At 37.8% G+C, this 19,724-nt stretch overlaps 1 protein-coding gene across 43 annotated transcripts in view; it reads left to right on the top strand.

Annotated features, from left to right (window-relative positions):
• Positions 1 to 19,724, top strand: part of UTY (ubiquitously transcribed tetratricopeptide repeat containing, Y-linked) — a 249,115-nt gene that overhangs the window by 118,744 nt on the left and 110,647 nt on the right. For 8 of the 43 annotated variants that reach the window (XM_063804975.1, XM_063804995.1, XM_063804996.1 and 5 more), the window contains 5 exon segments: positions 4,374 to 4,472; positions 4,912 to 5,131; positions 6,931 to 7,023; positions 8,902 to 8,997; positions 9,522 to 9,917. In XM_063804975.1, coding sequence (XP_063661045.1) covers positions 4,374 to 4,472; positions 4,912 to 5,131; positions 6,931 to 7,023; positions 8,902 to 8,997; positions 9,522 to 9,917 — 904 coding nt within the window. 43 annotated transcript variants of the gene reach the window in all.

The following is a 19,724-nucleotide window of genomic DNA, read 5'->3' as shown; positions in this document are numbered from 1 at the left end:
AATTTTTGGTAACCCAGACATTTTTTCTCCATATTTTTCTTACTTTGAATGTTGATTGTCTGAATTATACCTACTGGTATAATATTTATGTGTCTGATAGAATACATATTTGTACATGTACGTGTTTTTTTAAATCACTAGATTGTAATTTAGTGTGTTGCAAAGATCAATGGATTGAAGACTCAGAAACCTGGGTTTTAAATCCTGGCTTTGCTGTTAACTGTGGAATCATTGATAGTCCATTTAAAACTGCTTGAGGCCAGGTATAGTGGTTCATGCCTGTAATCCCAGCACTTTGGGAGGCCAAGGTGGACGGATCATTTGATGAAACCTCATCTCTACTAAAACTACAAAAATTAGGTGGGTGTGGTGAGCAGGCGACTATAATCCCAGCTGCTTTGGAGACTGAGGCAGGAGAATCTCTTGAACACAGGAGACAGAGGCCGCAGTGAGCCAAAATCATGTCACTACACTTCAAACTAGGAGATAGAGACTCCATCTCAAAAATTAAAAAAATAAATAAACTACTTGACATCTCAATTTTTCTTAACTCTTGAGAGGAGTCAATTATAACTGTCAGGCACCTTTTCAAAACAAGGTTATATCTTAATTTAATTGCTCTGATTTGCTTCAGTGGTAAATTTTGGTTGTTTTTTTTTTTACATAGGGTAGCTCATTTTGTGTAACTTTGACATGCAGACATGTTCAAATTTAGTTTTTCTGTTAACTTTGGGTACAATTTTTTTTTTTGAAAGGAAAGCGTATTTATATTAAAGGGAGACTATTGTTAGGATTATTCCTTATTAAAAATATTGGTCTTCTGTTAATGATAAATAATAAAAATGAAGTTAATGCTTTGTGGTAAAGTTTTTGTAATGGAGAACTCTAGGGTTTATAAAATATTTGACCTTGGGTTGCTTGTAATACAAAACTTGAGAGTTCCAAACTTTGACTTGATCCACCACTCAAGTTGAGGAGAAGCTGAATCTTTTTTATATCTGCATTGCACAACAAAGTGTTTTGAGCAACCTGGCTTTATTACTCAATGGAATAGTTTTGTTACTAAATAGAGCAAGTGAACTAAGTAGCATTTAGGCTTAGAGCTGGCACTGTTATATACTGTTAGCTTTTGCCTTAATACAGTAACATTAAAAGAGGTTAATTACCAAACGGAGCAGGTGTAAACATTGGTCTGTGGCATTAAGTTTTATTATATTTGAGCAGTTCTTTTTACTATAAATAGAAAGACTGTGAACCAGGACATTTTTTGCTTTTTTTTTTTCAAGAATAAGATTCGTTGCATGTTTTGTTATAGTACTGGAATATCTCATTATTGTAAAGGATAGTTGTTATTGTTTACTTCTTGTAGCATTTTATAAGATAATGTAATGAAAGATGCTTAAAATTACAGTTTCAGGCTCATGTCTATAATCCTAGCACTTTGGGAGGCCAAGGAGGCTGGAATGCTTGAATTCAGGAGTCAAATACCATCCTGGGCAAAATAGCGAAACCCTGTCTGTACCCAAAATACCAAAATTAGCTGGGTGTGGTGGTGCCCGCCTGTAGTCTCAGCTACTGGGAAGGCTGAGGTTGTGAGGAAGGAGGCTGGCTGCAGTGAGGTGTGATCATGCCACTACACACCAGCCTGGGTGACAAAGTGAGACCTGTCTCAAAAAAATAAAATGAAGGCCAGGTGCGGTAGCTCACACCTGTAATCCCAGCACTTAGGGAGGCCAAGGCGGGTGGATCATGAGGCCAGTAGTTGGAGACCAGCCTGGCCAATATGGTGAAACACTGTCTCTACTAAAAATACAAAAATTAGCTGGGCGTGGTGGTGCATGCCTGTAGTCCCAGCTGCTTGGGAGGCTGAGGCAGGAGAATCACCTGAACCCAGGGGCAGAGGTTACAGTGAGCTGAGATCTTGCCATTGCACTCCAGCCTGGGCAACAGAGTGAGACTCTATGTCAAAAAAAAAAAAAAAGGAAGTAAAATTAGTTTCAATAATATACTTTTATAGCTCTGTAAGGAAAGTAGTATTGACAAAGGGCTTTCCCTGAGTCATATGAATTTAAGGCATTGGGGTGTGGTTTGGTTTTAATGTTTTTAGCTAAAATTTTCACAGAAAACTTTGTTGACTTCTCAGATGAAGGTAATTAACCTGCTTTGGTTTCATGGAAAATTTTTTCTCTGCTTTTACCTTTTTCAGTCTCATCTACTGCCTTCTGATTTAATGCTTCTAATGTGATTTGTGCTGAAAAAATGATGTGTTAAAAGTTATACTTTAAAAGTTATTAAAGCTCTGCATAAGGACATTGGGTGTTAGTAAAACACATAGGCATCTGATAATTTGTCATTATTTAGGGCTGTGTTGAATATTTATTTAGCTTTTCAATTGGATTGTACATATCAAAGTGAAATGGGGATGTAGTAATACATTTGTAACGACACTGGTTATTGCCTCAGTTAAAATAGTCTCCTGGAGTCACAGAACTGTGTGTAATGTTAAATTTGGAAGAGATTAGGGGAATACCTTTGTTCACTCTTTCATTTTATAGATGTAGGAAGTAAGTCCAGAGGAATAAAATGTTTTCCTCAAGGTGACATGTAATTATTATCAGAGAAAGAGTTGCAACTCAAATATACCCTGTGCTTTTTGTATTACTCTAGATTACCACAGAGGAGCCTAGACATGTTGCATTAAAGGGAAAGTTTTTGGTGACTGGACTCAGACCTGTGTTTCGGTGCATTGGCTTTCTAGTTTGCACTTTTTGGAAATGGAATTGGAAAATGTTGGTCTGAGAAAATACTGCTTATTTCTTCCAGTATTAGCCAGATTTGTCTGATAATCTGAAATTGGTTTTAAGAAAATTTCTTTCTTTTCTATTTATATTCACATTCTTTCTGGTGTCTGTCGCTGTTACATTGTCATTAAGTATCTTCTTATCAACAACTCCCCTCCCCCACAACAGTTTGTATGCATCCTCTAAATACCTCTGTTTCAGTTACTGGCATTTCTTGTATTTCCCAGCCCATTAATGACTCATTCTGTAGACATGTTTCTACACCTCCCTTACATGCATCCTGTGTTCTTAAATCACTCTCCCGTATGAGTAAATTCCAAATTAAAATCTCTGACTTTAAGTTAGCTTATAATTCGGTTCCACATCTGGTTGTTTTTACTGAACATTACCAAAGTCCTCACATCACATCTAAATTAGCATTTTTAAAAACCTTCTTCGTGGTGTTCTTTAGCAGCTTTCCTGATTTGTGTGTGTGTGTGTTTTCTTTTGTTCATTTTTAAATGATAACTGCTGTTTTCCCAGTGAACCAGGCTTAAAACAATTGCCCCCCCAACCCCTACTCTCTAATCACATCATCAAGTCTTTATTAATCCTTAAGTTTGATTATTTTTCCCCATCTTTTTCTGTCTTGCCATTTCTGTTATTTCCCCTATAGTTCTTTACCAGTGTCTAATATGGTTTTGTCTGTACACGTTTATTTTCATTTTAATCATATCACTTGCCCTTTAAAATACATATCTCAAGTTGATAGCCTAGATTTAAAAATTTCCATTTGTAGGTTGAGTAATATTTGCACATATTTTTCAAACCTATACGAAATGCCTCTTCTTATGTTTTCTGTTTTAATCTGTGGTTCCCAGCTGTTTGGGGTACATAAGTTAGAAGAGATTGAGTAATCAACCTATAGTACCTGTACCAGTAAAGATATTGTAGGGTTTTTGCTGTTTTGTATCATTTAATGTCATAATAAAGTGAAATTATACAGATGGCTTCTTGGTAACATATGCACACACATAGAATTCCTCCATCATAAAGAATATAAAGTTAAAAACTTTATATGTAGAGAATTACATGTTGATCATTTTTACAATAGATTTACTTTTTTAAACAAGTCACACAGATAACAAAGAATGATTGTTCTGAGTGTTACTAAGTGGAAGGGGACTATTAAATCCTAATATAAAAGTCATTATCAAAGGTACTTTTCTCTTTAGATTTAACTCTGTTCTTATAATGTAGGAAGCCTGCGTTCAAACTTGTGTAAATAGAGAGCTTTATGTTTAACCCTTAATATTATAGTATTGAAGAAATCTTCAATAGTTTCAGAAAAGTTTATTAATATAACATGTACTAGCTCTTTCAAGACAGTATTTAACAGCAAGTTACAATAGAGATTAAAATAAATCATATAATGTACATCGACAAGGTAAAATCATAAAGTATTTCAGTAATCATATTTACACACATACTCATATGCTTGCCCACTTTTTCTTCTTTGGAATACAGTTCATCTTTTTGGCAAATAAATTATTAATGGAATTATATTTATTTATTTATATTTTTTCCTTTTAGGTGTTATTCAAGTATTGGGAAAGTTCAGGATGCCTTTGTATCTTACAGGCAATCTATTGATAAATCAGAAGCAAGTGCAGATACATGGTGTTCAATAGGGTAAGGCTATGTATATAAAAGCAGTAGAAGCTCGCTTGATACACTGGATGATTGAAACATCTAATGTACTGTATAGTAATCTAAAATTAACTGGCTGGATGTAGTGGTTCATGCCTATAATCCCAGCACTTTGGGAAGCTGAGCCTGGTTGATCTCTTGAGTCCGGGGTTTCAAGACCAGCCTGAGCAATATGGTAACACTCTATTTCCATGAAAAAATTTTAAAAAATAGCCAGGCATGGTGGCATGTCCTATAGGCCCAGCTCAGGAGTCTGAGGTGGGAGGGTTGCTTGAGCTGGGGAGGTCAAGGGTATGGTGAGCCATGGAAACGCCTCTTCACTCCCGCCTGGGTGACAGTGTGAGACACTGTCTGAAAACAACAGAAAAATAAACGAACGAAAGTAACCAGTAGTTTTTGACAGCATTCTTTTTCTTTCCAGTGTGTTGTATCAGCAGCAAAATCAGCCTATGGATGCTTTACAGGCATATATTTGTGCTGTACAATTGGACCATGGGCATGCAGCAGCCTGGATGGACCTAGGTACTCTCTATGAATCCTGCAATCAACCTCAAGATGCCATTAAATGCTACCTAAATGCAGCTAGAAGCAAACGTTGTAGTAATACCTCTACGCTTGCTGCAAGAATTAAATTTCTACAGGTAAAAATTTTAAATAGTATATTTTAAATGACACGTATATTCCTATAATAATTGGCAGGAGAAGGGTGGCTGGCAAGTTTGTCTATTTGTGTTTTGATGTTACCTTGTTTCCATATTTTGTAATATTTTGTGGTATTATTTTTCATTTAATTTTAAGTGAAATGCTGTATGTAAACTATGTTCTTTTGCACATTTACTTTATTGATGCATATTTACATTTTACGTTACTATGCATGAACTTTTTCAGTGTGCTTATCTACATTTTTAAGTTTTCATAGCATTGTAGAGAAAATAACAAATGCCATTTTTCACTCTTGCTTAAAATTTCATGAGAAGATATCTGTGAGAACTGAAAAATAGAGCTTGTGTTTGTTCTGATTCTTAGAAGAATATTCTAGTTGCCCTCTTTATATTTAACATCTACCTAAAATCCCCAAATTTAGAATTTTTTTTTAAATACCTATAACCCTGAGGAAGATTTAGTGGACTTGCTCTTACTCAAGTAGGCTTGTGTTAAATTTGCTTTTTACATAATTTTTCCTAGGCTCAGTTGTGTAACCTTCCACAAAGTAGTCTACAGAATAAAACTAAATTACTTCCTAGTATTGAGGAGGCATGGAGCCTACCAATCCCCGCAGAGCTTACCTCCAGGCAGGGTGCCATGAACACAGCACAGCAGGTGAGAAGTTGGGTTATGTTCTGTAGGTGCCCAGCTTTAAGGGTTGTTTTTTTTTTCACTCTTTAGTAATCAAGTTTATTTCACTAAACGAAGGATTGACTTTAAAATAGAGAAATCTTTTTAATTAAAAAATAAAAATTTTTTAATTCCAAAGAGTTTTAGAAAATCAAAATAAAATTCCCTCTGATATGGGAAGGAATACGGGTGCCAGTTTAAACCTTTGTATATTCTCATAATTAGAAAGTAATTTCTTAAGTGACATTTCTATAGTTGTTTATTAAGTTTAAAAGATGAAACTTTTCTGAAGAAGACACACATTGCTCCCTTGATGATTCATTTGATTATAATTTTGAATAATTACCATCAATGATGTCCGCATAGTGTTGAAAAGTATATGAAGTTTTATAATTTGAAGGAGTGAATTAGGAATATGTAGAACCATATTTTTATCTTACTTCTGTGATCCTTAGGCTTATAGAGCTCATGATCCAAATACTGAACGTGTATTAAACCACAGTCAAACACCAATTTTACAGCAATCCTTGTCACTACACATGATTACTTCTAGCCAAGTAGAAGGCCTGTCCAGTCCTGCCAAGAAGAAAAGAACATCTAGTCCAACAAAGGTATATATACATTTTAGAGATATGGAAAATCCCAGTCAAAAATGAAACTAACTCTTCTGAAATTGTGCCTGGACTGTATTTTAAGCTTGTGGACATCAGAAAGTGAAGCAGTATTTCTATTCCATAATCTTTGCATCACATTAAATATAGAAGGTAGGGATAAGTTTGTGTTCATCATGTCATTTTATTCATTTCCTTGCTTTTACAATTTTAACACAGTTTTTACCATCACTTCTGACGATGAAATAAACTGAATGTTGGATAGTAGTAGACCACCTTTCTACCTCTTTGAGACGTAATTTAAATATGGTCCTTTTTTTCTAAATGTGTAAGTTTATGAATTAATTGTGCATTTTTAATAATTTTTAATGATTTAAAAGGATGTCATATATATACCTATTCCGATTCCTAGTCACTTGGTTCTCACTAGTCATAACTCTAAGTGTATGAAATTAAGCAAATATTCTTAATCTTTTACACTAAATTTTCCTTAGAATGGTTCTGATAACTGGAATGGTGGCCAGAGTCTTTCACATCATCCAGTACAGCAAGTTTATTCGTTGTGTTTGACACCACAGAAATTACAGGTATGAATTCTTTGACGATCTTTCCCCCAATTCGAAAGCAGTAGAAACAGTAAATGTTGTTTTTTAGGTATTAAGTGTCAAATTGAATGATGATTAACTAAATTAATATGAATATAATTAAAACGAGCCCACATTTTCCGGGATAATAGGAATCAGAATCCATTTTGTGAGAGGAGAGGAAACTTAGATGACATAAGGTGAAGGCACCTTCCAGTTTCTACCTCTAGCCACCTATTTTTAGTTTTTCATGCACAGGCAATGTTAACAGTTTTTTTCTAGAGATGTAAATTGTGCATGTACAAACAAATGTGTTTGTGTATTGTTTTTTTTTTTTTTGAGACAGTCTTGCTTTGTTGCCCAGGCTGGAAGGTTGTAGCATGATATCAGCTCACTGCAGTCTCCACTTCCTGGGTTCAGGCCGTTCTCCTGCCTCAGCCTACCGAATACCTGCTACTATAGGCATGCGCCACCATGCCCAGCTAAAATTTTTGTATTTTTAGTAGAGACAGGATTTCACCATGTTGGTCAGGCGGGTCTTGAACTCCTGACCTCAAATGATCTGCCTATCTCAGTGTCCCAAAGTGCTCGGATTACAGGTGTGAGCCACTGCACCTGGCCAAGTCTCTCTTGTTGTTTTTTTTTGGTTTGGTTTTGTCTTTTGTTTTTTTGAGATGGAGTTTCACTCTTGTTGCCCAGGTGTGATCTCCAAGTTTGTCTTTTCAAAATAGAATTTTTGTAAATTTGTAAATACTTTTACAAATATTTTTAGGATCTTAGTTTTTTTGTTAAAGATGTATCTTGAGGATCTTTCTGTGTCTGTGTTTTGCTTCTCTATTCTTTGATTTATGATTGCATGGGTGGGGCAAATCTGTTATTTAAACAGATCTCAACTATTGGGCATTTACATGTTTTTCAGTAATTCTGTTACAAATAATGTTGCATTAAGCATTTTTATTATTAAATGTTTTAAGCTAAATAGCTTTGTCTTTGAACTTTTATTGCCCCATAATACATTTAACTAAAACCACACAAAACAGCTTTCCTCAGAATTTTAGATTTTACTGCCTTTTTCAGACTTTTTTTTTTTTTTTTTTTTGGAGACAGAGTCACACTCTGTCGCCAGGCTGGAGTGCAGTGACATGTGATCTTGGTTCACTGCAGCCTCCGCCTCCTGAGTTCAAGGGATTCTCTTGCCTCATCCTCCGCAGTAGCTGGGATTACAGGCATGCTCAACTACACCCATCTAATTTTTGTATTTTTAGTAGAGATGGGGTTTCACCATGTTGGCCAGGATGGTCTCCATCTCCTGACCTCGTGATCTGCCCTCTTCGGCCTCCCTAAATGCTGGGATTACAGGTGTGAGGCACCACCCTTTCCACTTTTTCGGACTTCTTAAAGGATTTTGAGCTTGAGTAACATTGGTTAAGAATCACTATCGGGGCCGGGCGTGGTGGCTCACACCTGTAATCCCAGCACTTCGGGAGGCCAAGGCAGGAGGATCACAAGGTCAGGAGATTGAGAGCATCCTGGCTAACACGTTGAAACTCTGTCTCCACTAAAAATACAAAAAATTAGCCGGGCATGGTGGCACGTACCTGTAGTCCCAGCTACTCAGAAGGCTGAGGCAGGAGAATGGCGTGATCCCAGGCGGCAGAGGTTGCAGTGAGCAGAGATTGCACCACTACACTCTAGCCTGGGCGACAGAGCGAGACTCCGTCTCAACAACAACAAAAAAGAATCACTATCTTAACATTCATTAGGAATCACTGTCTTTCATCCTGCAAAGGTTCTGTGTAGTCTTTTTAGTGAGGAGTTGCCTTATATTGTCTTAAATTTTAGATTAAACTTTGATTATATTAATCTCTTTTCTTTTTCTAGCACTTGGAACAACTGCGTGCAAATAGAGATAATTTAAATCCAGCACAGAAGCATCAGCTGGAACAGTTAGAAAGTCAGTTTGTCTTAATGCAGCAAGTATGTATAATATTTTTATTTTCTCTAAAATTTATTAACAGTTTGAGAATATTTCTTTACTACAGTATCATTTTAGAGGATATTAATGCTAATTTATAGTTTCTGTGTATATTTCATGGGATGTATATATCTGAGTTTTACATATGTGTTAGTAATGGACACATTTTTTAAAAAGGAAATATACTCAGATTAACTTAGATCCAAATGATTGATTTGAAGGATTTGACAAGAATGTAAATTGAATGGAAATTTGAAATCTTCTGTTTCATGAAGGAAAAATGGCCTGTAAGTTTTTGAATCATTATTTATAATCTTTAGCAGCTTTATTTTGCCCTTGAGCTGTTAATAAAGGCCGATTTCTTTACATACTGAAACACCTTTCTTCTTTTTATAGGAATTATATATTAAAGTGAATCTATTGTCTATATGTTTTTTTAGAGACATGAAATGTTATATGAAATTAAAGATGTATGAACTACACATTTTCAAAGTTACACAGCAGTTTTTCTTTTTTGTTTTTGAAGATGAGACACAAAGAAGTTGCTCAGGTACGAACTACTGGAATTCATAATGGGGCCATAGCTGATTCATCACTGCCTACAAACTCCGTCTCTAATCGACAACCACATGCTGCTCTGACCAGAGTATCTAGCGTCTCTCAGCCTGGAGTTCGCCCTGCTTGTGTTGAAAAACTTCTGTCCAATGGAGCTTTTTCTGCAGGCTGTATTCCTTGTGGCACATCAAAAATTCTAGGAAGTACAGACACTATCTTGCTAGGCAGTAATTGTATAGCAGGAAGTGAAAGTAATGGAAATGTGCCTTACCTGCAGCAAAATACACACACTCTACCTCATAGTCATACAGACCTGAACAGCAGCACAGAAGAGCCATGGAGAAAACAGCTATCTAACTCCACTCAGGTAAAAAAAGGACTAGCTGCTTTCTTGGCTCTTATATAGTAGTTTATCTTTATTTAGTTTGTGTACATTCTAAAAAGATAGAAATTTAAAGAATGGCTTTGTCTTTAAAAAGTAATTTAAGTAATTGATAAGAGTATAAAACTTTTAAGTGATACCAGGATCATTACAGGCCTACCTTGGACATCTTACAGGTTTCATACAAGACAACTGCAATAAAGTGAGTATCATAATAAAGCCAATCACACTAATTTAGTTTTATTTTTTAGTGCATATAAAAGTTATGTTTACACTATATTATGTCAGTTTGCAATTATAATTTGTGTAAGCAAACAACATATACATCTTAATTTGAAAATATTTTATCACTTAAAAAAGAAAGTGTGTGATCATTAAGCAAGTCATAATTTTTTTGGTGGTAGACGGTCTTGCCTCTATGGTGATGACTGCTCATTGATCAGGATGGTGTTTGCTGATGAAGTGGCTGTGACCCCTGAAGACAACAATGATATTTGCTACTGTGATCTTCCCTCCCTTCCTTCCCTCTTTCCTTCCTTCCTTGCTCCTTCTCTTCCTTTCCTCCCTCTCTCCTTCCCTGCCTCCCTTTTTTTTTGAGACAGAGTTTCACTCTGTTGCCCACCCTGTGCAATGGGGCTATCTTGACTCACTGTAACCTCTGCCTTCTAGGTTCAAATGATTCTCCTGCCTCAGCCTCCAAAGTAGCTGAGATTACACGCATGCCACCACTCCTAGCTAATTTTTGTAATTTTAGTGGAGATGGGATTTCACCATGTTTGTCAGGCTGGTCTGAAACTCCTGATCTCAAGTGAAGTGCCCACCTCGGCCTCCGAAAGTGCTGGGATTACAGGCATGAGCCACCGTGCCCAACAAACTCTTTATTTCTTGAAAGATTTCTTTGTAGGATGCCATGCTATTTGATGTTTTCCCAATGATATAACTTCTTTCAAAGTTAGAGTCAATCCTCTTGAACTTTGCCACTGCCTTTATCAAATAAATTTATGTAATATTCCAAATTGTTTGTTTGTATCACAGTAGTTAGTGTTCACAGCATTTCCCCAGGAGTGGATTTCCTCTCAGAAAACCACTTTCTTTTCTCATCCCTGAAACAGCAATTCAAAATTTGTTGTGCACTTGCAGCAATTCAGTCACTTCTTCAGGCTCCACCTATCAAACTGTCTTGCCATTTCTACATCTGTAGTTCCTTCCTCAACTGAAGTCTTGAACACCTCAAAGTCATCCATGAGGATTGGAATCAACTTCTTCCACATTCATTTTGACCTCCTCCCATGAATCATGAATGTCCTTAATGACATGTTGAATGACTGAATCCTTTTCAGAAAGTTTTCCCTTTCCTTTGCTTTATTAGAGGAATTGCTGTCTGTGTTAGTTATATATAGACTTATGAATGAAATGTATTTCTTAAATAATAAGACTTAAAGTCAAAATTACTTCTTGATCCATGAGCCGCAGAATAGATACTGTGTTAGGCATGAAGACAAATTTAATCTCTTTTTACATCTGTCAGAGCTCTTGAATGACCAAATGCATATTTAATGAGGAATAGTATATTGACAGGAATCTCTTTTTCTGAGTAGTAGCTATCCATATAGACTTTAAAGTATTCAGTAAACCATGCTGTCAACAGTTGGGCTATCACAGAGGCTTTGTTATCCCATTTATAAAGCACAGGCAGAGTGGATTTAGCATACCTCTTTAGGGCTGTGGGATTTTCAGAATGATAAATGAGCATTGCCTTCAGCTTATAGTCACCAGCCTTATTAGTTCCTAACAAAGGTGTCAGCTTGTCTTTTGAGGCCTTGAAACCAGGTGTTAACTTCTCTCTAGTTAGAAAAGACCTAAATCACATCTTGTTCCACTGTAATCTTCATTGAAAATGTATTGTTTAGTGTAGCCACCTTCATCAATGATACTAGCTAGGTCTTCTGGATAACTTGCTGCTTTACCTTGTACTTACTTATATTATGGAGATGACTTCTTTCCTTCTCCCTCATAAACCAACTTCTACTGGCTTCAGACTTTTCTTCTGCAGCTTCCTTACCACGGTCAGCATTCATAGATTTGAAGGAGGGGTTTACACCCTTTTTCTGGATTAGGCTTTGGCTTGAGGGAATATTGTCAGTGATGAGACAGCCTTTATCTAGACCACTAAAACTTTCTTTATATGATCAATAAGGTTGTTTTGCTTTCTTAACATTTGTATGTCCATGGGAGTAACAGTTTTACTTTCCTTGGCCTTCACAACTCAGCTAACTGGTACAAGAGGGCTAGTTTTGTGACTGCCTTGGCTTTGGACATGCCTTCCTCACTAACTTTAATTGTTCTAGCTTTGGATTTAAAGGGAGAGATGTGGCTTGGTACAGTGGCTCAGGCCTTTAATTACAAGACTGTGGGAGGCCAAGGCAGGAGGATTGCTTGAGCCCAGGAGTTGGAGACCAGCCTGGAAAACATACCAAGACCCCATCTGTACGAAAACTACAAAAATTAGCAGGGCATGGTGTCATGTGCCTGCATTCCCAGACACTTGGGAGGCTGAGGTGAGAGGGTTGCTTGAGCACAGGAGGACAAGGCTGCAGTAAGCTGAGGTTGCACCACTGCATTCCAGCCTAAGTGACAGAGTGAGACCCTGTTTCAAAAAATTTAAAAAAAATCCCTAGTAGAACTTCTTTCAAAGTTATGAGTTAATCCACAAATCTCAGGTGAGAGATATGCAATGCTTCCTTTCATTCAAATGCTTGGAGGCCATTGTAGGGTTTATTAGGTGGCCTAATTTAATATTTTTGTGACAGGAATATGGAGGTCTGAAGAGAGGGAAAAAAATAGAAGGACTAGATGGCGGAGCAGTCAGAACACAGAACATTTGTTAATTTAGTGTGCTGCCCTATCTGTGGTGCCCTCAAACAATGACGATGGTAACATCAAAGATCCCTGATTACAAATCCGTGATACAATATGAAAAAGTTTCAAACAATTGAGAGAGTTACAGAGATGCAAAGTGAACACATTATGTTGGAAAAGTGGTACAGATGGACTTGCTTGCTTGATATCCACGGTTGCCACATACCTTCAATTTGTAGTAAACATAGTGTCTTTGAAGTTCAGTAAAGCAAAGCACAATAAAATGAGGTATGTCTGGACTACGTGGTAATTTAGTCTGTGCATGTAAGTTTATTTACAGTATTATAAATTCACGATACTGCTTTCTTTGTGGTTTCAGTTACCTGGGGGCAACTGTTAAATGGAAAGTTCCAGAAATAAACAGTACATACATTTTAAATTGCATGCCATTCTGAGTAGTGTCGTGAAATCTTGTCCTGTTCCACTCCATTTGACCAGGATGTGAATCATCTCTTTGTTCAGCATATCAACACTGTACACGTTACCTACCCTTTATTCACTTAGTTGCTGTCCCTCAGTTATCAGATCAAAAAAAATATATTGAGAATTCAGGACTATTGACAGTTTGAGGCATCCAATGAGGGTCTAGGAATATATCCCCTACGAATATGAGGGACTGTTGTAGTTAAAGCTAGTGTACAGATAAATTACATTAGGTAGTATGGAAATCAGAGGAAAAGGGAAAAAACAATTATTACTTTACAGTTACACCAAATCTCATTGCTATTTCAATAAGACATAATGACATGTTTTAGAAAGTATCTTCAAGTAATATTTGCCCATATTCCCTGGAGAACACCGCTACCATGCAAGCTGTTCAGTATTTATTCTAGTGGAAGGAAAGGACTAGCAGAATTTTAAATTACCATGAATTGTAATACAATGTGACATGAGCAAGTGCCTTGGGAAGGCCAGCACATTAGAGACCCAGACAATTGAAGGAATTTGGAAGGAGAAAGGGCAGGTTAAGGAGTGGCTGGAGAATAGCTTATGAAGAGGTAGTGTAGCAAGACAAGCCACAGACAAAACCCTCAGACACCCAAGTTAAAGAAGGAAGGGCTTTATTTGGCTGAGAGCTTAGGCAAGACTCATGTCTCCAACAACCGAGCTCTCCAAGTGAGCAATTCCTGTCCCTTTTAAGGGCTCACAACTTTAAGAGGGTCCACGTGAGAGGGTCGTGATCGATTGAGCAAGCAGCGGTACATGACGGGGCTGCATGCGCCAGTAATCAGAATGGAACAGAACAGGACAGGGATTTTCACAATGCTTTTCCATACAATGTCTGGAATCTATAGATAACATAACCAGTTAGGTCAGGGGTCGATCTTTAATTAGGCCCAGGGTGCGGGCTGTCTGCCTGTGGATTTCATTTCTGCGTTTTTACTTCTTCTTTCTTTGGAGGGAGAAATTGGGCATAAGACAATATGAGGGGTGGTTTCCTCCCTTAGTAGAATGAAAGTGAGGCCTCACTGAAGGACCTGCTTTATCTGATGGCACAGTAGAGCTATTAAGGTTTTATATACAGATATAAATTTCTTTTTATATACAGATATAAATTTCTTGAAACTTTGTTTAGTTTTATTGACTAATATACTTTATTTTTTAGAGCTGTGTTCGGTATATAGGAAAAATTACACAAAAAGTAAAAAAGCTCCCATTCCTTTCCTCGTCTCTCATGGTTTCTCCTATTAGCCATGTGTTCTAGTTACAGAAGTCTCTCCAAGTTTTTGTTTGTCTGAGAAAATTTTTTCCCTGGTTTTTGAATGGTAATTTTGCTGAAATTCCAGTTTGGGTTTTTGTTTCAATACTTTAAACATTTCTGTCTAGTCTCTCTTTCGCACGGAGTCTTAGTTCATTCAGAACACTATAACAAAATACTATGGACTAGGTGATTTATAACAAAGAGAAATTTCTCACAGTTTTGGAGATTGAGAAGTCCAAGATCAAGAGCTGGCCTACTTGGTGTCTTGTGAGATGGTTCATCTATGTTACTTTCTTGCTGTGTCCTCACATGGTGAAATGGGCAAGGAGTCTCTCTCAGGCCTCTTTTGTAAGAACACTAATCTCACTCATGAGGGCTGTACACCTTATGACCTTATCCCCTCCCAAAAACCCAGTCTCCTAATAATTTCACCTTGGTGATTGAGTTTCAAAATAGGAATTGGGCGGTAAGGGTGGGCACAAATATTCACTCCTTTAGTGCATATGTTCGCAAGAGAAGTCAGATGTAATTCTTAACTTAAGCTGGGGTGTTTTTTTCGTTTTTTAATTTTTCTCAGAATTTTTTTCATTGCCTTTGCTTTTTTACAGTTTACATATAGATGTGTATTGTAGTATTTTTTGTTATTTATATTGTTGGATATTCTCCTGAGTTTTCTGGGTCTGTGGTTGGTTTCTGTGAGGTCAGCTGAGAGAAAAAACAAAAGAGAGAGAGCAAGACCCAAGTTCAGGCAAGCTTTTAGTAAAACTGCCAGCTGCCTTACCACAGACAAAGGAGGCAGCAGCCAGGTTACAGAATAAGGGATTGATACTTGGGGGTGGGATTATGCTTTCAGTTGTATTCCCTCATATTTTGCAAGTGTTCTGTTGATATGATAAAGTGTGATGAGGTGATAAAGTGTGTGGGAAGGAAGTGTTCTGTATTAGTTGCCTGTCTTTTAATGAGACTTTACCTTTTGGCTGATTCCTTCACAAGTGCTGGTCAGCTTTTTATTCCCCATTAAACAAGCAGGAAGGCTAGAGAGGCTTGGCATTGAGTATTTTCTGTCTGTCATGTTGTTTAGGTTATAATAAAACCCTAGCTGTGTTAGGCTGTGGCCAAATAATACAGTAATTTCCCTGAGTCATGCCTTTTTAAGAACGGATGCTCAGGAAACATTTCAGAATGTTTACTTTGCCTCTTTTCCTGTTAGAAGGTGTAGAGGTGTGTTTTCTAGTCTTTACTGTAAGATCCTATTAGGGCTTCTGGAGGTAAAACTTATAAAAATATGGAGATTCCCTAAGGCTTGGCCTCCCTGAAGCTTCTAACTCTCAAAAACTGAGCATCCATCAATTCTTAACTTACAGTTTAGGTTTTTCTCTTAGTGGTTCCAGCAGCAGTTTCTGTTCACTGCCGTTTGCTCTGGTAAGTTGTGATACTATGGTAAGATGTGAATCTGTCTGCCTGTGTGTTCAATGTGGGTGGCAGCAGTAAGTTAACCAGTCACTTCCCTTCTCTTAACCCTGGATAACTTACCACCAATCTGTTTTCTATGTGTATGGATTAACATATTACAGACAGTTTATACACATGGAATAATATAGTATGTGACCTTTAGTGTCTTAATTCTTTCACTGGACATTGTGTTTTCAAAGTTAGGGAATATATCCTGTTAATAACCCTTCTAAAATGAAGGTTGAACAATGCTGGACTAACATTTCAGTTTTCTTTTGTTTTTGATCAGTAGGAATTGAGTGAGGAAAATAAGAAATTTGTGTGATACAGGCAGTTTGTACAATCTGCCAGCTTTTCCTTTTGATTTCCTCTTGATTTCTCTTATAGCTGTGTCCTGATTATCGTACAAAAGTTAGCTCCTCAAAATAAGTTATACTCTTTTAAAAATAAGTATTATTTGTATTGTTGTATTATTATATATTTTTTCCTTATAGTTTTGAGTAATGGTTGGATAAATTCACCCATGTGGGAACGCATAGATACAAAGGGCTGACTGTATCTTCATTATTCTCTCAGATCCTCCTCCAGGAGTTTCATCAAATATCACAATCTCAAGGATATCAGCTTTTTATTATCTTTCTGTTCATAATGTAACTCTTTCCTTTTGTCTCCAGCATTCTCTGCCCTCTTCTCTCATAAATTTTTCTGTAAGGTCCGTATCAAAACATCATCTAATATTATATATTCTAAATTATTTCCTTCACTTTTTATTTAATCAGCTGGGTAAAATAGGGAATTAGCCTGTTTCTATTCTGTTTTATCCCTTGAGCCTGAAAAAGTTAGATGTGGCCAAACTGGGTACTCAATAAAAATGGCTACAAGGAACAAAAAGCTACCATTCAGTCTAAAACAGAGACTGTCCTTCCTGAAAGTATTTGAAGATTAAACTTAAAACTTGCCTTAAAAATTTATTTTGAAATGGTTAATTTTATGTGTCAGAATTGGTAGGGTAGGAAGCTCAGTTATTTTATTGCAGGAAATGTTGCGGGACAAAGACTGGAGAGACCGAAAAAGGTTCAGGAGGGTTTATTAAGGTGATCACCGGCTCAGCTGGACATATGTCTAGAAAATCTGAGTCCCGAACATAGGGCTTTTCCTACTTTTTTTTTTGAGACAGAGTCTTGCTCTGTCATCCAGGCTGCTGTGGGGCAGTGGCACGATCTTGGCTCACTGCGAACTCCGCCTCCCGGGTTCTTGCCATTCTCCTGCCTCAGCCTCCCAAGTAGCTGGGACTACAGGCGCCTGCCACCATGCCCAGCTGATTTTTTTATATTTCTAGTAGAGTAAGGGTTTCATCATCTTAGCCAGGATGGTCTCAATCTCCTGACCTCGTGACCCACCTGCCTCAGCCTCCCAAAGTGCTGGGATTACAGACATGAGCCACCGTACCCGGCCCTCCTACTTTTAAACATCTAAAAAGCGAGAACTACATGAGGTGGGAAGCAAGTTACAGAAGTGAGAAACAAAGGCAGTTAAGCATTACGACATTTCTTACGTCTTGAGAAAAACATGTCTTGCATCCTAAACTTACCAGTCTTCTGACCCTGAAGCCGTGCTAGGGAGGTAAGCAGGAACTTGCTGAGCCTGTAATAAACTTTGAGGAATGTGGAGTTGGGGAGTATAGATAAGGTGCACTGATCACAAAGAGAAGACAGGCTGTAAATGTTCTCTTTTAACTTGAGTGTAAGTTGAGGGGTGGGAGGTCACATTTTCTAGCAACTTTTAAGAGGATTTTAAAATTTCTGCTACTACTACTAATAGGTTATAGTTGATTTCATTAATTCCTTCTTCATTTCCCCCCTTTGGTGTCCCACACAAATGTAGATTAGTAAAGTGCACCACAATTAGCTATTTCTTCTTGAGTGGGTACATACTTATCTTGGGATACCGGTTAGTACTTTTGCGGAGCCATTATTCAGGTGATGGTATGTCTGTGTACCGTTGCTTCTGCGGTGGATTGGATGCTTCTGATGAGAAGTGGCAGGAGACAAGGAATAAGTAGGCATCCACTTATTACGGTGGTAACATGATTGATATAGTGTTGGGAACTGCAAAAGGGATTAAAGTCTGACACAGAGGAATTGTCTATAAAGCTTCCCATTGTATTCTGTTTTCGGATTCTTCAAGATATTGTTGACCTAGGCAAGTCATTGCCCGTCCCTGGTTCTGAAAGGCCTTGTCCCAGTGGGTGATGCAGTATTTTCCAGTGATGGGGTTCCTTAACAGCCAAACACTTGGATTTGCATTGAATTTGTAACAAATTCAGGTAAGGTAAAATTTTCTTGTGGCATCAATTCTTAGGCTCCCTAGGGTCACTGATTTCCCAAATTGGTACCTCCACATATATAACATACAGTAACTCTTAAATTGTTAGCAGTACTTTCGGCTAGCTGGGCAAACAGGTTTTCAGCTGATATAGGAGGAATTTGATTTTTTGATACTTCAGGATTAAAGTGTTCATTGAAAGATGTATAAAACCTAAAGTGTTGCATTGGGCTAACTTGAACTTGAGTCCTTTGGGTTTTCCTGGTAATGACCAGAGGAATACCAAGTCCTAGGAGAGCTCTTGCCTGATCAAAGATTAGTAGCCCTTTAGGCCCTTTAGTCCAGAAAGGCATATTTGGCTTTAGTATTGTCAGATTGAGTGGGTTGCAAGTTCCAGTTGTGCACCCTATCTTCACCTCTTGGCTGGCAAACAGAGCAACCCTTCCTGTGTATAGGTGCTGATAAATTCATGTGTGGTCCACTGATTATCACAATCAGGGCACTCCTTTTTGGATTCTCCTGTTACGGCCTTGGTAGCTCTGCTGCTGACTCTTTCTTGTCCTAGATTTTTACAGATGGTCCCAATAGTATTTAGTTTACTGAGATGTGAAGCTTGGCAGGCATCAAAATGTATGGAGACAGGGCCTTTATGTGCGTGAGGGAATACTTCTTTTTTGTTTACAGGTTTACTGACCCTGATTTCTGTGGGGTTTATATATGATGGCATTAGGGGTTTGCCAGTTTGGACTTCAAACCAAAAGACATAGGGCACGAACTCTGGGTCATTACATACTTGGGGCTGCCTGTTTCCACGATCACAGACCAACTAGTCTGGTTATAGACACAAGTTCCTGTATGAGTCCCTGTCCACTCATAGTAGGTCTGGTATTACATAGTTTTAGTCATACCTTTTCTGGACCAGGCTTCTATCATACAGTGATGACAGTCATCTTGGTCCCCTTTTATAACCATAGGTGAAAGTGTCAGTGGCTTCAGTATTACCAATGTGATTAAACTTATACTGTGCATGGGCACCCTTCTGGGCAAAAAGCTTGGCAGCATTTTCAAAGATAACATGACAGTAAAATAATCAGTACAAGAGTTTAATTATGCTTGTAAATTCAGTCCACATTTACTTATCTATTATTGACTTCCTCAGGCTTCAGCCATGCATAGACTAGTCAGCTTCCAGTTGTCTGACGAGAGCAGGGCTCAATGTTTCCCTAAGGTTCAGCCGTGCTTGGACTGACCAGCCTCCGGTATGGTCAGAGCAGGGCAGTTGTCCTTGTCAGCAGTGGCATAGTTTTGCCGCAGGATCAACTGTTTTGGGTAGTCTGGGTTTTGTTGACTGGCCGCGGGTCCTGAGTTGTGGTCGCTGCTGGTTTCAGCTGGCT

Source organism: Pan troglodytes, chromosome Y (genome assembly GCF_028858775.2).
Source record: "Pan troglodytes isolate AG18354 chromosome Y, NHGRI_mPanTro3-v2.0_pri, whole genome shotgun sequence".
Taxonomy (NCBI): Eukaryota; Metazoa; Chordata; class Mammalia; order Primates; family Hominidae; genus Pan; species Pan troglodytes.
Note: the sequence above shows the minus strand (reverse complement) of the source record. Positions and strands in the feature narration are given on the sequence as shown.